Source organism: Protomyctophum parallelum, assembly GCF_964188405.1.
Source record: "Protomyctophum parallelum genome assembly, chromosome: 10".
Taxonomy (NCBI): domain Eukaryota; kingdom Metazoa; phylum Chordata; class Actinopteri; order Myctophiformes; family Myctophidae; genus Protomyctophum; species Protomyctophum parallelum.
Window position 1 is genome coordinate 50,391,005 of NC_139704.1, and position 18,482 is coordinate 50,409,486.

At 43.8% G+C, this 18,482-nt stretch overlaps 1 protein-coding gene across 1 annotated transcript in view; it reads right to left on the reverse strand.

Moving 5' to 3' along the window:
* Positions 1-1,727: 1,727 nt before the first annotated feature.
* The window catches only part of ncoa4 (nuclear receptor coactivator 4), a gene marked incomplete at its 5' end in the record, with an annotated part of 20,391 nt that continues 3,636 nt past the window's right edge, over positions 1,728-18,482 (reverse strand). The window contains 10 exons of the mRNA XM_083775100.1: positions 1,728-6,107; positions 8,219-8,311; positions 9,689-10,060; positions 10,805-10,904; positions 11,706-11,724; positions 11,773-12,163; positions 13,547-13,915; positions 14,027-14,152; positions 14,819-14,911; positions 16,808-16,916. Coding sequence (XP_083631226.1) covers positions 6,102-6,107; positions 8,219-8,311; positions 9,689-10,060; positions 10,805-10,904; positions 11,706-11,724; positions 11,773-12,163; positions 13,547-13,915; positions 14,027-14,152; positions 14,819-14,911; positions 16,808-16,916 — 1,678 coding nt within the window. The 3' untranslated portion in view covers positions 1,728-6,101. The remainder of the gene's footprint in view (positions 6,108-8,218; positions 8,312-9,688; positions 10,061-10,804; positions 10,905-11,705; positions 11,725-11,772; positions 12,164-13,546; positions 13,916-14,026; positions 14,153-14,818; positions 14,912-16,807; positions 16,917-18,482) is intronic.

Sequence of the window (18,482 nt, forward strand, 5' to 3'; positions counted from 1 at the left end):
AACTATTCCAATACTTATAGGCCTATTCCTAACCTTAACCTCCGTAAAACTATTCCAATACTTATAGACCTATTCCTAACCTTAACCTCAGTAAAACTATTCCAATACTTATAGACATATTCATAAACTTAACCTAGGTAAAACTATTCCAATACTTATAGGCCTATTCCTAACCTTAACCTCAGTAAAACTATTCCAATACTTATAGGCCTATTCATAAACTTAACCTAGGTAAAACTATTCCAATACTTATAGGCCTATTCATAAACTTAACCTAGGTAAAACTATTCCAATACTTATAGGCCTATTCATAAACTTAACCTCAGTAAAACCCTAACCTTATTTCTAACCTTATCCTCAGTGAAACAAACAACACGATACAGCGATATATATTTTGTACAAAGTGTTTTCATTGATTGATTGATTGATTGATTGATTGTCACCATAGTTTCCACCATAAACGTCTGCAAGACGACATGTGAGGTCAAACGAGGTCGACTGAGTTCGTAGGGAGTGACAACTCTTATCTCACACACACACACACACACACCTCTGCTGGAAGACGTCATTGCTGCCTTGTTCTTGGAAAGTAGGCCTCAGTAAAGAGAGAGAGAGAGCGAGAGACAGGGAGACAGGGGGGAGAGAGAGAGAGAGCGAGGGAGGGGTTACCAACCAAGGAATGGGGGGGGGGGTCAGCGACACATGACACTTATCTCTCACACTGGTCCAACTCTGTACCTAAAGTGTTTACTCTGTACCTAAAGTGTTTGATCATATTAATTATTATAACTCTGTACCTAAAGTGTTTGATCATATTGCATTTTGGTGTCATCTTTTTTCTTTGTGACAATGAGCAGAAAATAAAAAAAATAAACCATGTAAATACAACAAATTGAGCCGAGCACTGCAGGGACTTGAACCCTTACATTTGTACATATGGCGCTAACCTCATAGGTGTAGAATTCAATGTGTATGGTGATCTATATAAGGATGAAATCAGCTCCATGGAACAGAGCGCTTCACCACAACAAGATAAAAGAAACAGTCTATATAAGGATGAAATCAGCTCCATGGAACAGAGCGCTTCACCACAACAAGATAAAAGAAACAGCAAGGCCGATAATTATGCGTTTAACGTTTTCTTTTATTGAGTTATTACACAAGATACAGAGTCTCAGAGCAAAGCAATACGACAGACAGACACCCTCGCGCACAGACCACACCCACTTTGACGTCAACCCACCAATCGTACGCTCGCAGGTAGGTAGTTGAAAACCCCTCCACCAATGACAGCAGAGCACATTTGTGCGTGCGTGTGCGACAGAACCAGGAAGTATGTTTTTTTAATAATGGAGACGTTTCAGTGGTTATTATACATTTATCCGCTCGGTAATTCATTAAGTACTAAATGTTTTAATTATTTATCCTCGCCGGTACCGGGCGGAAACCTCGCATCCCCAAATGTATACTTTGTTCGTTAATTCGCCGTTATTTTAATTCTTCATTATCCCCATTTCAGAAAACGTTTGTTCCATTTTCTGGTATTTCTTTTTTGGACATAGGAGATTTCGGCCGGACCAATCACTGGACAGGATAACTATTTTTGAAGAAGTTAAAAACGGTAATTATTTTTACTTCAGTTATTTCTCAGAAAGTTCAGCAAGAGACGAGCGATAAAAAGGAACATAAAACTAAATTTAAACTAAAACAACGTTCCATCAGAATGGTTTAGGGCCGGGTGGGCGGGTACGCAAACTACCACATGTCCTACGGGACCCAATCGCAACGCAGACGTCTTTTCGCCCCCTGGTGTTCCAAAACGAACATCACAGGCAATAGCTGGTAATAAAGAACGGCAGCACTAGGACAGCTCTCATTGGCCTAAACTCTGTTACGTTATGAATCATGTGACCCACACATAAGGCAGTGGTTCTCCGGGGACCACCAGTGGTCCTTGAGGGGGTTCCAGGTGGTCCGGGGACCACCAGTGGTCCTTGGGGGGGTTCCAGGTGGTCCGGGGACCACCAGTGGTCCTTGAGGGGCCTAAATGATTAAGAGTTGGTAACCAAATGGACCCTTATTATATACTGTAGATTAATGTTTTTACTCTCGAGTGTAAAAATGAAACCAAACGGACCAGTATTTCACTCTCTCAAGTTAAAATTATTGTTATACATCTGCATTATTTAATTTACAAGAAGTCTACGCAAATTAAGAGAATGCAGAATAACTGCTATTTTGATCAACGTTTTGCCCTGTTTTATCTCTCCTAATGGTACCAACATCGATACAGCATGGAAAGGTCTCACATATTAAGTGTTCCCATGTGTGCAACATGAGCGGCCAAAAAGGTTCCTACCTATGTGTTCGTTACCAACACTAACGGCTGCATTTCTCACGTCAAATGCAAAATCTAGCATTTATATAAACACACCATTGTTCTGTGGCTTTTATGAGCATCGACCAATCGGGTTTAGGCACCGGCAGCACGTTCAAAGCAGAGCCATCTAATAGAAGAGTTACGCCATTGAGGGGGCAGAAACCCAGAGCCATCTAATAGAAGAGTTATAGGACTTTGAGGGGGCAGAAACCCAGAGCCATCTAATAGAAGAGTTATAGGACATTGAGGGGCAGAAACCCAGAGCCATCTAATAGAAGAGTTATAGGACTTTGAGGGGGCAGAAACCCAGAGCCATCTAACAGAAGAGTTAGGACATTGAGGGGGGCAGAAACCCAGAGCCATCTAACAGAAGAGTTATAGGACTTTGAGGGGGCAGAAACCCAGAGCCATCTAACAGAAGAGTTAGGACATTGAGGGGGCAGAAACCCAGAGCCATCTAACAGAAGAGTTAGGACATTGAGGGGGCAGAAACCCAGAGCCATCTAATAGAAGAGTTAGGACTTTGAGGGGGCAGAAACCCAGAGCCATCTAACATAAGAGTTAGGACATTGAGGGGGCAGAAACCCAGAGCCATCTAACAGAAGAGTTAGGACATTGAGGGGGCAGAAACCCAGAGCCATCTAATAGAAGAGTTAGGACATTGAGGGGGCAGAAACCCAGAGCCATCTAATAGAAGAGTTAGGACATTGAGGGGGCAGAAACCCAGAGCCATCTAATAGAAGAGTTAGGACTTTGAGGGGGCAGAAACCCAGAGCCATCTAACATAAGAGTTAGGACATTGAGGGGGCAGAAACCCAGAGCCATCTAACAGAAGAGTTAGGACATTGAGGGGGCATAAACCCAGAGCCATCTAATAGAAGAGTTAGGACATTGAGGGGGCAGAAACCCAGAGCCATCTAATAGAAGAGTTAGGACATTGAGGGGGCAGAAACCCAGAGCCATCTAATAGAAGAGTTAGGACATTGAGGGGGCAGAAACCCAGAGCCATCTAATAGAAGAGTTAGGACATTGAGGTGGCAGAAACCCAGAGCCATCTAATAGAAGAGTTAGGACATTGAGGGGGCAGAAACCCAGAGCCATCTAATAGAAGAGTTAGGACATTGAGGGGGCAGAAACCCAGAGCCATCTAATAGAAGAGTTATAGGACATTGAGGGGGCAGAGACCCAGAGCCATCTAATAGAAGAGTTAGGACATTGAGGTGGCAGAAACCCAGAGCCATCTAATAGAAGAGTTATAGGACATTGAGGGGGCAGAAACCCAGAGCCATCTAATAGAAGAGTTAGGACATTGAGGTGGCAGAAACCCAGAGCCGTCTAATAGAAGAGTTAGGACATTGAGGGGGCAGAAACCCAGAGCCATCTAATAGAAGAGTTAGGACATTGAGGGGGCAGAAACCCAGAGCCGTCTAATAGAAGAGTTAGGACATTGAGGGGGCAGAAACCCAGAGCCATCTAATAGAAGAGTTAGGACATTGAGGGGGCAGAAACCCAGAGCCATCTAATAGAAGAGTTAGGACATTGAGGGGGCAGAAACCGAGCGCTGTTCGTGCAGCCTGAACTGAGACAAGCTGGAGTTGGAAATACATTGTTTTCAACGAGGGCGGCGCAAATAAGAGCTATTTTAGGCATGTCTGCAACATGACAACTGTTTTAAAGTATTGTACAGTAACAACTAAAGTCTCTTTAATGTTTATGTTGTACTATTACGACAAAACAATCTAAAATAAAGGGATTTAAGTTGTCCAATGCATTTCTGCCTATACTTCCGGTTCAGGACTTGTCCCCAGTTGGTTGTCCCCCATTCTCAATAGAAGTCTATGTAGGAGAGCCTCCATTGGACTGAAGCCCCATGAAGTGACCAATAGAAGTCTATGTAGGAGAGCCTCCATTGGACTGAAGCCCCATGAAGTGACCAATAGAAGTCTATGTAGGAGAGCCTCCATTGGACTGAAGCCCCATGAAGTGACCAATAGAAGTCTATGTAGGAGAGCCTCCATTGGACTGAAGCCCCATGAAGTGACCAATAGAAGTCTATGTAGGAGAGCCTCCATTGGACTGAAGCCAATAGAAGTCTATGTAGGAGAGCCTCCATTGGACTGAATCCAATAGAAGTCTATGTAGGAGAGCCTCCATTGGACTGAAGCCAATAGAAGTCTATGTAGGAGAGCCTCCATTGGACTGAAGCCAATAGAAGTCTATGTAGGAGAGCCTCCATTGGACTGAAGCCAATAGAAGTCTATGTAGGAGAGCCTCCATTGGACTGAAGCCCCATGAAGTGAACGCAGTGTGCGTAACTCTGTCTATATCTAAGGCTCTGGTTCAAAGTACTGCTTCATTAGCACCGGTATGGGCTAAACGACCCAAACGATACCCAACCCTATGGAACGGCCCAAACGATACCCAACCCTATGGAACAAACGTCCTGTCAAACAAACACAAAAACACAATGACCTCATGGTAAAGGTTGAGCTGGTTTTAAACCCATTTTTGGGCGGGAACCCCTTTTGGTGTTAGCATCATGTTATGCTTTAGCCATTGAAAAATAGCAGATCTACAAGCTCATAGGTGGCGCGCTACGAGCTTGTCGGTCTGCCATTTTTGAAAAATCGAAGAAGAACGACTGACATAGAAACATAGCTTTTTCAGAAAAGTGTCAGGATGGAGAAGAAATTTTTTTAGAATCTCAGGTCAGAATGGGTTAAACTAGAGTACAAATCAGGCGTCTTTTCAAAGCGTTTATCAAACGATAATGTTGTAGAATATAGACGTTGTATAGAATATAATTATAGAAGCCAAACCATTATTTCAGAACCAGAGAAATAAAACGTTGATTAACAAACAGAAACATAAAGCGTGGAGCCTCCATAGACCCACTTCAGAAACACTCGCGTTAGTTAAAATATACTTTGATTAAAATAAATAATATCTCTATTAAGGGAGCTTTTCACACGCTGCATGCTAAAGGCTCGACTCCACTCTTTCTGCTATTAGGTACATTTTGCTATTTTTGTAAAAATCTTCAAAACAAAAAAATGATTAAAAATGATTAAACGTGTCAGTGATGTCATTTGTCACATGACGAAGCCTAAAGGGTAAACAGAAATACTAATTGTAACGTTACAAAATGTTCAATGCCAAATATCACTAATCACAATCATTTGTGTGACAATGGGTCGTCAAATTAAAATAATTTATAATGTGGTGGACCCTACATTAGCGTTATCTTTGACAATATGCTACGTTGTGGGATGGTCGTACCATTGGCTATTTTGGCCACATGATCGCCTGTTACGACATGGTCGCACTAGGGGGGTTCATGTGGTTCAACGTTAGCATGGTTTAGCACTGTGCTAACTGTAAGGACGTTGCTATGACGACTGTCCGTACTAAAAAAAGTGCGTTGGTGAAAAAAAAAGTAGAGCGAGTCGAGTCGCTACCATGCAGCGGAGAAAGTGACTTTAACTCTAAAGGCATCATCATCCTCCTGATTGTGATTGGATGAGAGGACCAGATCCCAGTAGATCACCAGAGTGTGATTGGACGAAAGGACCAGATCCCAGTAGATCACCAGAGTGTGATTGGACGAAAGGACCAGATCCCAGTAGATCACCAGAGTGTGATTGGACGAAAGGACCAGATCCCAGTAGATCACCAGAGTGTGTGTGTGTGTGCTGGTCAGTGGGGAATCCTCTCCCAGGCTTCACATCTGTGGACACAACAGGGTTTGGGTTAAGAACTTATAGAATGCATAATCTGTTCAAAAGTCATTTCTGTCCAATCCACTCCGATCTAATCCGATACTGTACTTGGGACCGTATCAGTCACTGGGATCTGGTCAACAGTTGTCCCCAAGGTCCATTTCAACCCATTTAGACATGACGACAATTCTACAAATGCCGTTTTCAGTTTTCAGAAAACCTTATGTTTCTATATCAGTGGTTCTCACAGGGTTAAACCTCATGTTTCTATGTCAGCGTTTCTCACAGGGTTAAACCTCATGTTTCTATGTCAGTGGTTCTCACAGGGTTAAACCTCATGTTTCTATGTCAGCGGTTCTCAAACTATTTCATGTCAAGGACCCCCAGAATTACCTGTATCTGTATCTGCCTGCCGCTGACCCCCATCTAAAAATATGCCCCCCCCCCCCAGAAGCAAAGATTTTAGTTAAAAAAACGTTCGCTCTGAAAGAATATTATGCCAGATTTCCGTCACATTTTCATGGTTTTTCTACAATCGCAGATCTACAAGCTCGTAGCGCGTGTAGATCTGCTATTTTTCAATAGCTAAAGTATAACATAATGCTTAAAACACCAAAAGGGGATCCCTCCTGCCTAGAATGGCCATATTCTCTTTTTAAAGAGCACAGGAGTTCTGACTCGTTCATCGCCTGGTCTCATAGAAGAATTGTAGTCGCTCTTGGCGCTCATATATTTGAATAATTCGATACGGTTTGTTTCTAGCAGAAATGTAACTAATTGGGCAGCGGTAACATTAGCGTTTCCTCTTTATGTCCATAGGGCTGATTTGTTTATTTTTGGACCACGCTTTTTTCTTTCTTATCCGGCGTCTTATTTGACGCCAGATACGAAGTCTGTGGAAATTCTGAACGGAGAAAAACTAAAACTGGACCCAGTTAGGACAGTGCTATTTAACCCATTCTGGGCAGGAACCCCTGTTGGTGTTAGCTATTGAAAAACAGCAGATCTACAAGCTCAAGCTCGAGCTTGTAGGTCTGCTATTTTTGGGAAAATTGAGAAAATGTGGACGCAAATCTTTTAATATATATTATTTCGGAGCGAATGATTTGAACTCAAATAATTATTAGCTTCTTGGGAATATGTTCCCACTGGAACAACCTGTTTTCAGATGGGGGTCCGCAGCCAAATACAGATAATTCTGGGGGTCCTCGACATGAAGAAGGTTGAGCTGACATAGAAACATGGGGTTTTCTGAAAACTGAGAACTTAGCAGACATTTTGTTTCTTTAGAATCGGCTCCTTTCAGCACGTCTGGAGAGCCCGTTTTCAACCAGGTCAGAAAACTACCTGTAGAAATATACATCATCGCCATGAGTGGGTGGGTGGGGGCCATGGGTGGGTGGGTGGGTGGGTGGGGGCTATGAGTGGGTGGGTGGGTGGGTGGGGGCTATGGGTGGGTGGGTGGGTGGGTGGGTGGGTGGGTGGGGGCCATGGGTGGGTGGGTGGGTGGGGGCTATGATGCTTGTAATACTGTCTTTATGCTCCAATCTCACATCTTGTGTGGATTTCAGCTCTGACATTAACCCATTCTGACCTGAGATCAGATTCATAAGAGGTTTCCACTGGACACACACTGGTCTGATTAATTCCAGACATACAATTTACAATTTAGGCATTTAGCAGACGCTCTTAATCCAGAGCGATTTACATTAAGCAAGAAAACAACAAAAAAGCATGGGAATACATCACATAAAAACATTTATCATGAAACATGCGTAAGCTAAGAACGTAACAGTGGAATATCTATATAATGAAACTATACATATAAACTATACATCTATACTACTATGCTATACATATGTACTATGACGTGCTATGACTACATACAATGCAATTATAGTGCTGTCTACATAACATGCTATAAGTCTGTATCAGATGCTATATCTACGTCTACAGAAATGCTATCTAAGGGGGTGGGGTAAGTGCTATGGGCCATGATGGAGTCTGAAGAGGTGGGTTTTTCAGACTACATGCTCTAGTATGTGAAGAGTCTGCCTGTGATATTAACTCATCTAAATATCAGATATCAAGGAGGATATCAGAGTCCCCTATAGGCTACCTGTATGGGAGGCTGGTGCAGCCATTGGTCCTTGTCTCCTCCAATCTTCATGCAGGAAAATAAATCACACACTGTTGGCACAGCAAGACGCTCCTACACACACACACACACACACACACACACGCACACAGTACACACACACACACACACACACACACACACACACACACACACACACACACACACACACACACACACGCACACGCACACAGTACACACACACACACACACACACACACACACACACACACACACACACACACACACACGATTGTTAATGCATTTTAACCTCTTTTTCTTCCCAATTTAGTGGTTATGCTGCTAAATTATTTATAATGCGATGAAAGAGTGCTATTACAGTTTATGGCCACAAGGTGGCTCCGCTGCTCTGCCCAACACACACACAGTCAGTGTAAAAGGAAAGGCAGTCATTTAGAGCAGAGGGGTTCCCTAACACTGTTTCACGTCAAGGACCCCCAAATTGACACTAATTAGAATTAGCCCGCGGACCCCCTTTTTAAAAGATATGCCAGGGACCCCCATATAAGAGAAGATTATTTTACGGCTCTAGCAGTGATTCTCAACCCGTTTAATTTCAAGGAATTAGTCTACGGACCCCCATTTAATGCATTTCTATCTCTGGGGACCCCCAATTTATATTGAAAAATCAATGTTAATTTAACTCAGAGTGTACAAAAACTATCATTTAGATGGGGACCCCTGGAACCTCTGGAGTGAGTGTGGAAATATAGTGGCCCTCTGGAGTGAGTGTGGAACTATATAGTGGCCCTCTGGAGTGAGTGTGGAACTATAGTGGTCATCTGGAGTGAGTGTGGAACTATAGTGGCCCTCTGGAGTGAGTGTGGAACTATAGTGGCCCTCTGGAGTGAGTGTGGAACTATAGTGGCCCTCTGGAGTGAGTGTGGAACTATAGTGGCCCTCTGGAGTGAGTGTGGAACTATAGTGGCCCTCTGGAGTGAGTGTGGAACTATAGTGGCCCTCTGGAGTGAGTGTGGAACTATAGTGGCCCTCTGGAGTGAGTGTGGAACTATAGTGGCCCTCTGGAGTGAGTGTGGAACTATAGTGGCCCTCTGGAGTGAGTGTGGAACTATAGTGGCCCTCTGGAGTGAGTGTGGAACTATAGTGGCCCTCTGGAGTGAGTGTGGAACTATAGTGGCCCTCTGGAGTGAGTGTGGAACTATAGTGGCCCTCTGGAGTGAGTGTGGAACTATAGTGGCCCTCTGGAGTGAGTGTGGAACTATAGTGGCCCTCTGGAGTGAGTGTGGAACTATAGTGGCCCTCTGGAGTGAGTGTGGAACTATAGTGGCCCTCTGGAGTGAGTGTGGAACTATAGTGGCCCTCTCCGTCGTCAAAGTTGCCCACCCCTGCGTTAGACTATGACTAGTTCTCATGAGCTTTCATTAGTCAGGTGACACCTGACTAAACAAACAAGAAGCTCCTCTAACTAACCTGAGCATTGGACCTCTTCTTCAGGAGCCACTTGTCCTCCTCCTCCTCCTCCTTGTCCTGGGGAGGGGCAGGGACCTCCTCCTGGGGCCCAGGGGGGGGGAGGACCCAGCGCTGGACCTCCAGGCTGCCCCCCTGGAAGGGCCTCTCCTTGGGGGAGGAGGACGAGGAGTCCTCCTCCCTGCTGGCCTTCTCCTCCTCCAGGAGCAGGGGGCGAGGAGGAGGAGGAGGGGGGGCAGCCACCCAGGTGGAGAGAGAGGAGGGAGGGAGGAGGGGGCGCAGGGTGGGAGCGGAGGAGGAGGAGGAGGAGGAGGAGGAGGTGGAGGAGTTGGAGGTGTTTTTGGGGTGGAGCCACGCCTCCAGGATGGCCTGAACCTGAAGAAACGACACATCAACGTTCATTTAATTAATTACCTTGATTCATATTTTCAAGGCTTCTTTGGTCCCCTGACCTGAAACCCATAATGCACTGAGTGGTAATATATATATATATTATATATATATTTATATATATTTTTTTATATATTTGGAGGGAAATATGTAGGGTTCTTTTGCTGGTTCGACCACTTCAGAAATACTCAAATACCATTTAGTCCAAAACGAGAACGAATAACCGAAAATACAAGATCACAACACGTCTCTCTGTGTTGTGAGCTTGTAGATCACAACACAGACGTGTGGTGAGCTTGTAGATCACAACACAGACGTGTTGTGAGCTTGTAGATCACAACACAGACGTGTGGTGAGCTTGTAGATCACAACACAGACGTGTTGTGAGCTTGTAGATCACAACACAGACGTGTGGTGAGCTTGTAGATCACAACACAGACGTGTTGTGAGCTTGTAGATCACAACACAGAGAGACGTGTTGTGAGCTTGTAGATCACAACACAGACGACGTGTTGTGAGCTTGTAGATCACAACACAGACGACGTGTTGTGAGCTTGTAGATCACAACACAGACGACGTGTTGTGAGCTTGTAGATCACAACACAGACGACGTGTTGTGAGCTTGTAGATCACAACACAGACGACGTGTTGTGAGCTTGTAGATCACAACACAGACGTGTTGTGAGCTTGTAGATCACCTATATTTCTCTCTGTCTTGCAGTGGCCTACCTTCTGTTCCTGCTGCTGGTGGTGCATTGTGGGAGCTTTGCTGCTGATGCTGCTAGTGGTGGTGGAGGAGGAGGAGGAGGAGGAGGAGTTGACCACAGGACTGTTGGTGCAAAGACATTAGACATTAGAGTTAACAATAAATAATGAAAGAACCAAAACTGTTTCCTAAACTGAACTAAAAAAAAAAATCACACCCGTGTGAACCGAGTGGTGCAACTGTTGCACTGCTCACTTCACAGGGGTGTGATTTTTATTATTATTACATTATTCTCTAAAGTTCTCTCTGGTGGGCGCAAGCTGCATTCAATAGCCAATTACTGACAAACCACATGGGATCAATGTGTTTTCCTCCTAAAAGTAGACATTCAGGGCTTTCATTCAGTGTGTAGTATGTATAGGATATTATTTGTGTTCATTTTTATATCTGTCTGTCAATGTCTGTCAACTTCAACCTTCCATATCTCTGCTGTTTTTTCAAGCGAGCAGCGTGCAGCGAAAAGCAGGTGTTAGAAAAAGGTCAATATCTCCAGAATGGAAGATGGTAAAATCATTTTTTTTTTAAATTTAAGTTAGGCTTTCTTTTGATGTATGCAGTGTGATTCTCGCTATAAGAGACCATTTTGCTGTGGGCCCCGAAGAAGTTTGTTCGCTCAATGTTAATCTCTTAGCACAGCCCAACACTAGCCTAGCCAATAGGCTAGCAGCAAGAGTGTTAAAGCGTTCTAACCTGGTGTCGGTGGTGCTATGGCTCTGGCTGGCCACCAGGGGCACTAACCTGGTGTTATGGCTCTGGCTGGCCACCAGGGTGTCAGTGGTGGTGCTATGGCTCTGGCTGGCCACCAGGGGCACTAACCTGGTGTCAGTGGTGTTATGGCTCTGGCTGGCCACCAGGGGCACTAACCTGGTGTCGGTGGTGGTGCTATGGCTCTGGCTGGCCACCAGGGGCACTAACCTGGTGTCAGTGGTGTTATGGCTCTGGCTGGCCACCAGGGGCACTCCGTTCTTGTCTCGCCCGTCGTGTCTCAGCAGCCAGGCGGAGAGCGCCTCGCGGCCGCAGCTCTGCTCACACACGCACTGCGCGTAGCTGGAGCAGCACTCATTGGCCCGGCAGCTCTGGCCAATGGGAATGGTCTTCTGAAGCCACGCCTCCAGGGCCTTGGCGGAGGGGGTGGAGGAGGAGGAGGAGGAGGAGAGAGGAGGGGGGGAGGGGGAGGAGGGGCTCTGGGGGGCGGAGCCGGGAGGAGAGGAGGAGGCGGGGCTGGAGCCTGGGGGCGGGGTCTTGAGGCACTTGAGCTTGCCCAGGTTCTCGATCTCGAAGGAGGTGGAGGAGAGAGTCTGGCAGCAGGAGGAGCAGTCAGCCTGAAGAGGAACAGGAGGAGTTAATAACCCATTCTGACCTGAGATCAGATTCATACGAGGGTTTCCACTGGACACACACTGGTCTGATTAATAATAATAACTAGAACTGCACTCTGTCGAGTGCATACTTGCTTGTTGAACACTAGTAGGCCATAAATGGCCAACTGTCGACCTCTACAAACTGTCAAATCTCAGCTTCTCTGTGAAGCAACGTTTGAAATGTTGAATTATTAGGTTTTGCTACCTAACCTACTTTATGCATGTAAAAGAGTAGTATTATGAAGTATGGGTACAAGTTTCTATCTATAAAATGAATACAGTTTTATCGATTTAGAATTATTCTGGATCCCTTTTTAGTTTTTCTCAAAGAAAAAATAAATCATCGATATCCGATGAAAAAAAATGGTATATAAACTGTCCTACACTAAAACTAACCAATTATTATTATTGTCCTGTTGTACGGTCCTGTTGTACGGTTATTATTGTCCTGTTGTACGGTTATTATTGTCCTGTTGTACGGTCCTGTTGTACGGTTATTATTGTCCTGTTGTACGGTTATTATTGTCCTGTTGTACGGTCCTGTTGTACGGTTATTATTGTCCTGTTGTACGGTTATTATTGTCCTGTTCTACGGTCAGCGGCGACTCAAGCAGACCTGAACAAACTACAACTTGTTCAGAACCGAGCTGCCAGACGGAGACCGGCACGTCATTGTTCTACTCGCACAAATATTGAATAGATGCATAAACGCCTGTCCTGGTTATCTGTCAAAAACAAACTCCATTGCAGTGTCCTCATGTTTGTTAGAAACACAATTTCTAATCAAACACCAGATTACTTTTTCAAACAGTTATTAAAATCAAGTGACAGACATAATCATAACAGCAGAATTGCCAGCCTCGGTCATTTCTCACTCCCTGCTCCAAAAACGAACCTCCTTAAACAAACCGTTATGTATCGATCAATATCATTTTGGAACATGTTACCGCCTCACATTAACATCAATTATCTTTACAATATGCTTTAAAGGAACACTTGCTACAGCTGATCCCACAGGACCATAATGTTATTCTCATTTAATTTTATAGAATAAATTGTAATAATGTATTTTCATGTATTTAACTTTGTTGAATGTATTTGTAATTACCGTATGTATTTTTTGTATGTATTTTATGTGGACCCCAGGAAGATTAGCTGTCGCCACGTCAATAAACAATAACCAATTAAAAAAACAGGATGAAACCATTAACTCCAGTTTTTGGGGGTATTTCTGATTTCATAATTTCTTTAAACCACCAAACATGTTATTGTCCAGCTGGGTTTCAGAAATAATCATTCTATTCATTAATTCTGTTTTATTATTAAATCATTTAAAACAATGACCTTGTTGGAAGGGGCGGGGTCAGCGCTCCTCTGCAGCCAATCAGAATGCTCCCAGCCCTCCGTGAAGGGTTTGAACACCAGCTTCCAGCGGTCGGCGTCCGACAGGGTCTCCTGTGATTGGCCGGTCTCCGCGGCAACGGAGGGCGTGGCCGGGGTGACCAGCCAATCACCTTCCTCCTCCTCATCCTCCATGGCAAACTCTGATTCGTCGATCTTCTCGATGGAGAAGGAGGAGGAGGAGCTAGAGCTGACGGCTCGCTCTCTGGGCGGGGCCGGGGGCGGGGCCGTCTCCTTCAGAAGCCACGCCTCCAAGTCCTTCAGATGACCCCACGACGCGTAGAGGTCAAACAGAGGACAGACAGGCTGCTGCTGGAAGACAGACAGACAGACAGGATGTCAGGACAGACAGACAGGATGTCAAGACAGACAGACAGACAGACAGACAGACAGACAGACAGACAGACAGACAGACAGACAGACCTTGTCCTCCCTGTAGGCGATCAGCCAATCCCGTGTGTCCTTGCTGGACTGGGATCCAATGGGAGCAGCTGTGACTGGACGGCTTCCAGCCAGCCAATCAGACAGAGGATGACCTGTCTCCGTCTTCTAGAGGAACAGAACACACACACACACACCTGTTGTTCTCCTGCTCATTAACCCATTCTGACCTGAGATCAGATTAAAAAAAATGTCTTCTACATCCTGACAGTTTCCATTCTGACCTGAGATCAGATTCTAACAATGTCTTCTACATCCTGACAGTTTTCTGAAAAAGCTATGTTTCTATGTCAGTCGTTCTTCGATTTTTTTTTAAATACCAGACCTACAAGCTCATAGCGCGCCACTCGGTGGCGCGCTATGAGCTTGTAGATCTGCTATTTTTCAACAGCTAAAGCATAACATGATGCTATAACACCAAAAGGTGGTTCCCACCCCAGAATGGGTTAATTAACGGTTTAAAGGTTTAAACTGGTTCTGGCGTAATGTTCCGTCTGATAAGCTTTATTATTGATATCAAAAACGGATCGCTGATTTCTATTTTTTCATTATTATTTTGGCTCGGCCTTTCCTTCTTGAGCGCCCCTCACTTCACACAGGTGTGATTTTTATTTTTATTTTATTTTGCTTTACGTTACTTGCGATTCTGGGGCGACCTCAAAAGCGAAACTCCAAAACCTGACCCAATGTTTTATTTACTTATCACGGGCAGTCGGGCAAAAGTTACTGTCAACCTCTGAGTGTGTGTGTGTGTGTGTGCGCGCACGCCCCCACCTGTTTCTTAGCGACCACGGGACAGTTCTGCTGGAGCCAGGTTCTCTGGGAGGGGGTGGGGCTCTGGGAGGGGGCGGGGCTTACCTCCATGGCCTAAAGACACAAGGTGACAAAGAAGGTCAAGTCATTACTTGCGCAAGCAGAGCGAGCAAAGTACTAGTTTCGCCCAGGACTCGTATGCACCGTTTGTGTAATGTTAGAGACCACAGAAGACATGTAAATATGAAATAAATGCTTAAACATGTAGCTATAGGTGTAATGTTAGAGACCACAGAAGACATGTAAATATGAAATACATGCATAAACATGTAGCTATATGTGTAATGTTAGAGACCACAGAAGACATGTAAATATGAAATAAATGCTTAAACATGTAGCTATAGGTGTAATGTTAGAGACCACAGAAGACATGTAAATATGAAATAAATGCTTAAACATGTAGCTATAGGTGTAATGTTAGAGACCACAGAAGACATGTAAATATGAAATAAATGCTTAAACATGTAGCTATAGGTGTAATGTTAGAGACCACAGAAGACATGTAAATATGAAATACATGCATAAACATGTAGCTATATGTGTAATGTTAGAGACCACAGAAGACATGTAAATATGAAATAAATGCATAAACATGTAGCTATAGGTGTAATGTTAGAGTCCACAGAAGACATGTAGATATGAAATAAATGCTTAAACATGTAGCTAGGTGTAATGTTAGAGTCCACAGAAGACATGTAAATATGAAATAAATGCTTAAACATGTAGCTATAGGTGTAATGTTAGAGACCACAGAAGACATGTAAATATGAAATAAATGCTTAAACATGTAGCTATAGGTGTAATGTTAGAGACCACAGAAGACATGTAAATATGAAATAAATGCTTAAACATGTAGCTATAGGTGTAATGTTAGAGACCACAGAAGTGAACCTTTCAAGCCTGTTTTCTCAACTCGCTGTTTCTCTGCCAGACATTACTCTATAAGCCATATCTCCTAAACTGGTGGGTCAAACTGAACAACCAATATGTTAATTTGAAGCTATGATTCCCTGCTTTCATATGACATGAAGAAACGGGGGGGGGGGGGGGGGTGTTCCTTTAAAGAATGTTAGCTGATCTCAGCACGGTGCCGTTATCTAAAAAGAGGAAAGGTCAAGGAGTGTTTAGTGTTTTTATCCTAAAACAGGAACAGAAACAAGCAGAACAACAACAGGAAGGACCAGAAACCCACCGAGAGGAAACTCTGCAGACAGAAGCAGAAGTGAGAGAAGAGAAAGTTCACAGAACATAATATAGTAAAACTAAATGGATTATACTAAAAACACAGAACAGCTTATACTACAACTGCTACATGGAAGCAGGACAACAATGATGACAAAAGGTCATGAAATGGGACTCAACGAGAAAAAGTACAAGATCGCTGACGTTAGCGTCCGAAAATATGAGCTTTGTTCCCTTCAGTAATATCAGCTGGTCTTTGAGAAAAATCTCAAAAATCTTCGGAAGATTTATTATATTCTTTCTTTTGAGTGTGTGAGTATACATGGGCATTCACTTAAAAATCAATTTATCGATTTATCGATTTCATTAACACAAGTCGATTCAGATTAGGAGAAGTCGAAAGTAAAATAAAATAAAATAAAGTTTTCCCCATATCATATTTTTTGCTCTATGTGTGCGTGTGTACATAATTCAAACTGTAGCATTGATTATTGTCACGGACAGAAGTCATTCTTTCCCTTTGCATATATGCACCGGAGTGCACTCGCCTATTAGTTTGCATTGCATTCAGAACGCGCCCTTAATTAAAAACCAACTGCAGCTGTGTATGGGCCGATTCATACTCCTATTTTACCGCTGTTTCGGCGCTGTAGTGCCGAAATGATTTCGGCTCGTCAGACAATGTTCAGTAGCACCGAAGAGCCGACTTTAGGACGGTGTGTGTGTGTGTCTGTGTGTGTGTGTGTGTGTGTGTGTGTGTGTGTATACCTGTGTGTTGATGCATCCAAAGGTAGTGATGGCGTGTCTCAGAGATCGTGTGTCGGCGCTGAAGCTCATGTCTGGAGACTCCTCTGGACTCAGACTGAGAGACGACAGCCTGACACACACACACAACCACACACACACACACACACACACACACACACACACACACACACACACACAACCACACACACACACACACACACAACCACACACACACACACACACACACACACACACACACACACACACACACACACACACACACACAGGGGGATGAACTAAATGAGCAAATGGAATCGCACACGCCACACAATGGCGCCTGGCAAAACTTCAACTTCTTTGACTATACAGTTATATAAACACAATGTATGGACACAAGGAAGAAGTGGCGACTTCTGCTGAGTATAGGAACATTACAACGAGATGCAAGAGATTAACCCATTCTGGTGTTAGCGTCATGTTATGCTTTAGCTATTTGAAAATAGCAGATCTACAAGCTCATAGCGCGCCACCGAGTGGCGCGCTAACGAGCTTGTAGGTCTGCTATTTTCTTGAAAAATCGAAGAGCGACTGCCGTAGAAGACATTTTTTTTAGAATCTGATCTCTGGTCAGAATGGAAAACTGTCAGGATGTAGAAGACATTTTTTAGAATCTGATCTCTGGTCAGAATGGAAAACTGTCAGGATGTAGAAGACATTTCTTTTAGAATCTGATCTCTGGTCAGAATGGAAAACTGTCAGGATGTAGAAGAACATTTTTAGAATCTGATCTCAGGTCAGAATGGAAAACTGTCAGGATGTAGAAGACATTTTTTTTAGAATCTGATCTCAGGTCAGAATGGGTTAATGAGTGATGCGGCAGCCTGACTGTGTGTCTGGACATGCGAACTCATTTGGCACGGCTTACGGGTGATTTTAAACTCCACTGTCGCCTTCCCAAGTGTCTGTAACCAAAACAGCAATTCAGGGGAAAGCGTGCCAGCGCGCCCATGACCACACCTCTCGGCGCAAATACCGCTGTCGGCAAAATAGATAGAAGGTAAGACGCTGGACCAAAATATCATTAAAGGAGAATTCCACGCTAGAAGGCTTTCTTACCTTTATTTGTAGTTGTTACATTTACGTCCCCAACAAAGAGGTCCAGGTGTCATTTTGTGCAAAAGCGCATTATTGGCGATAATAAGCAATTAATTGGGGGAAACCCCAATGAATTGCATTGAATTGAATGGGGCTATGGGGTGTTGTGCTAATTTGCTTATTTCCATCACTCAAAAATCTATATTCTTTGTATATATATATATATATATCCTCTCTTCATAATGTAAATAGTATCCCAAGCGGCACACTTTACTACTTATTTTGATGGAAATAAGCGAATTAGCACCTAAACCCAACCCCCCATTGAGGGCTTATATTAGGGGAAATAGCCAACGCAATAATGCACTTTTGCACAAAATAACACCTGGACCTCTTTGGTGGGGACATAACTACAATAAAGGTAAGAAAGCCTTCTGGTATGGAATTCTCCTTTAAGGGACAGAGCAAGCACCTAAAAAACGCAGCGGTTGACTTCAACCTTTGCTTTTATATGAAATATCCCAGACTATTAAGATTTAATTTAACAGATTTCCAGAAGCTCTAATCCTTAAATAATAATAGAAAACAGCCTAGTATCCAC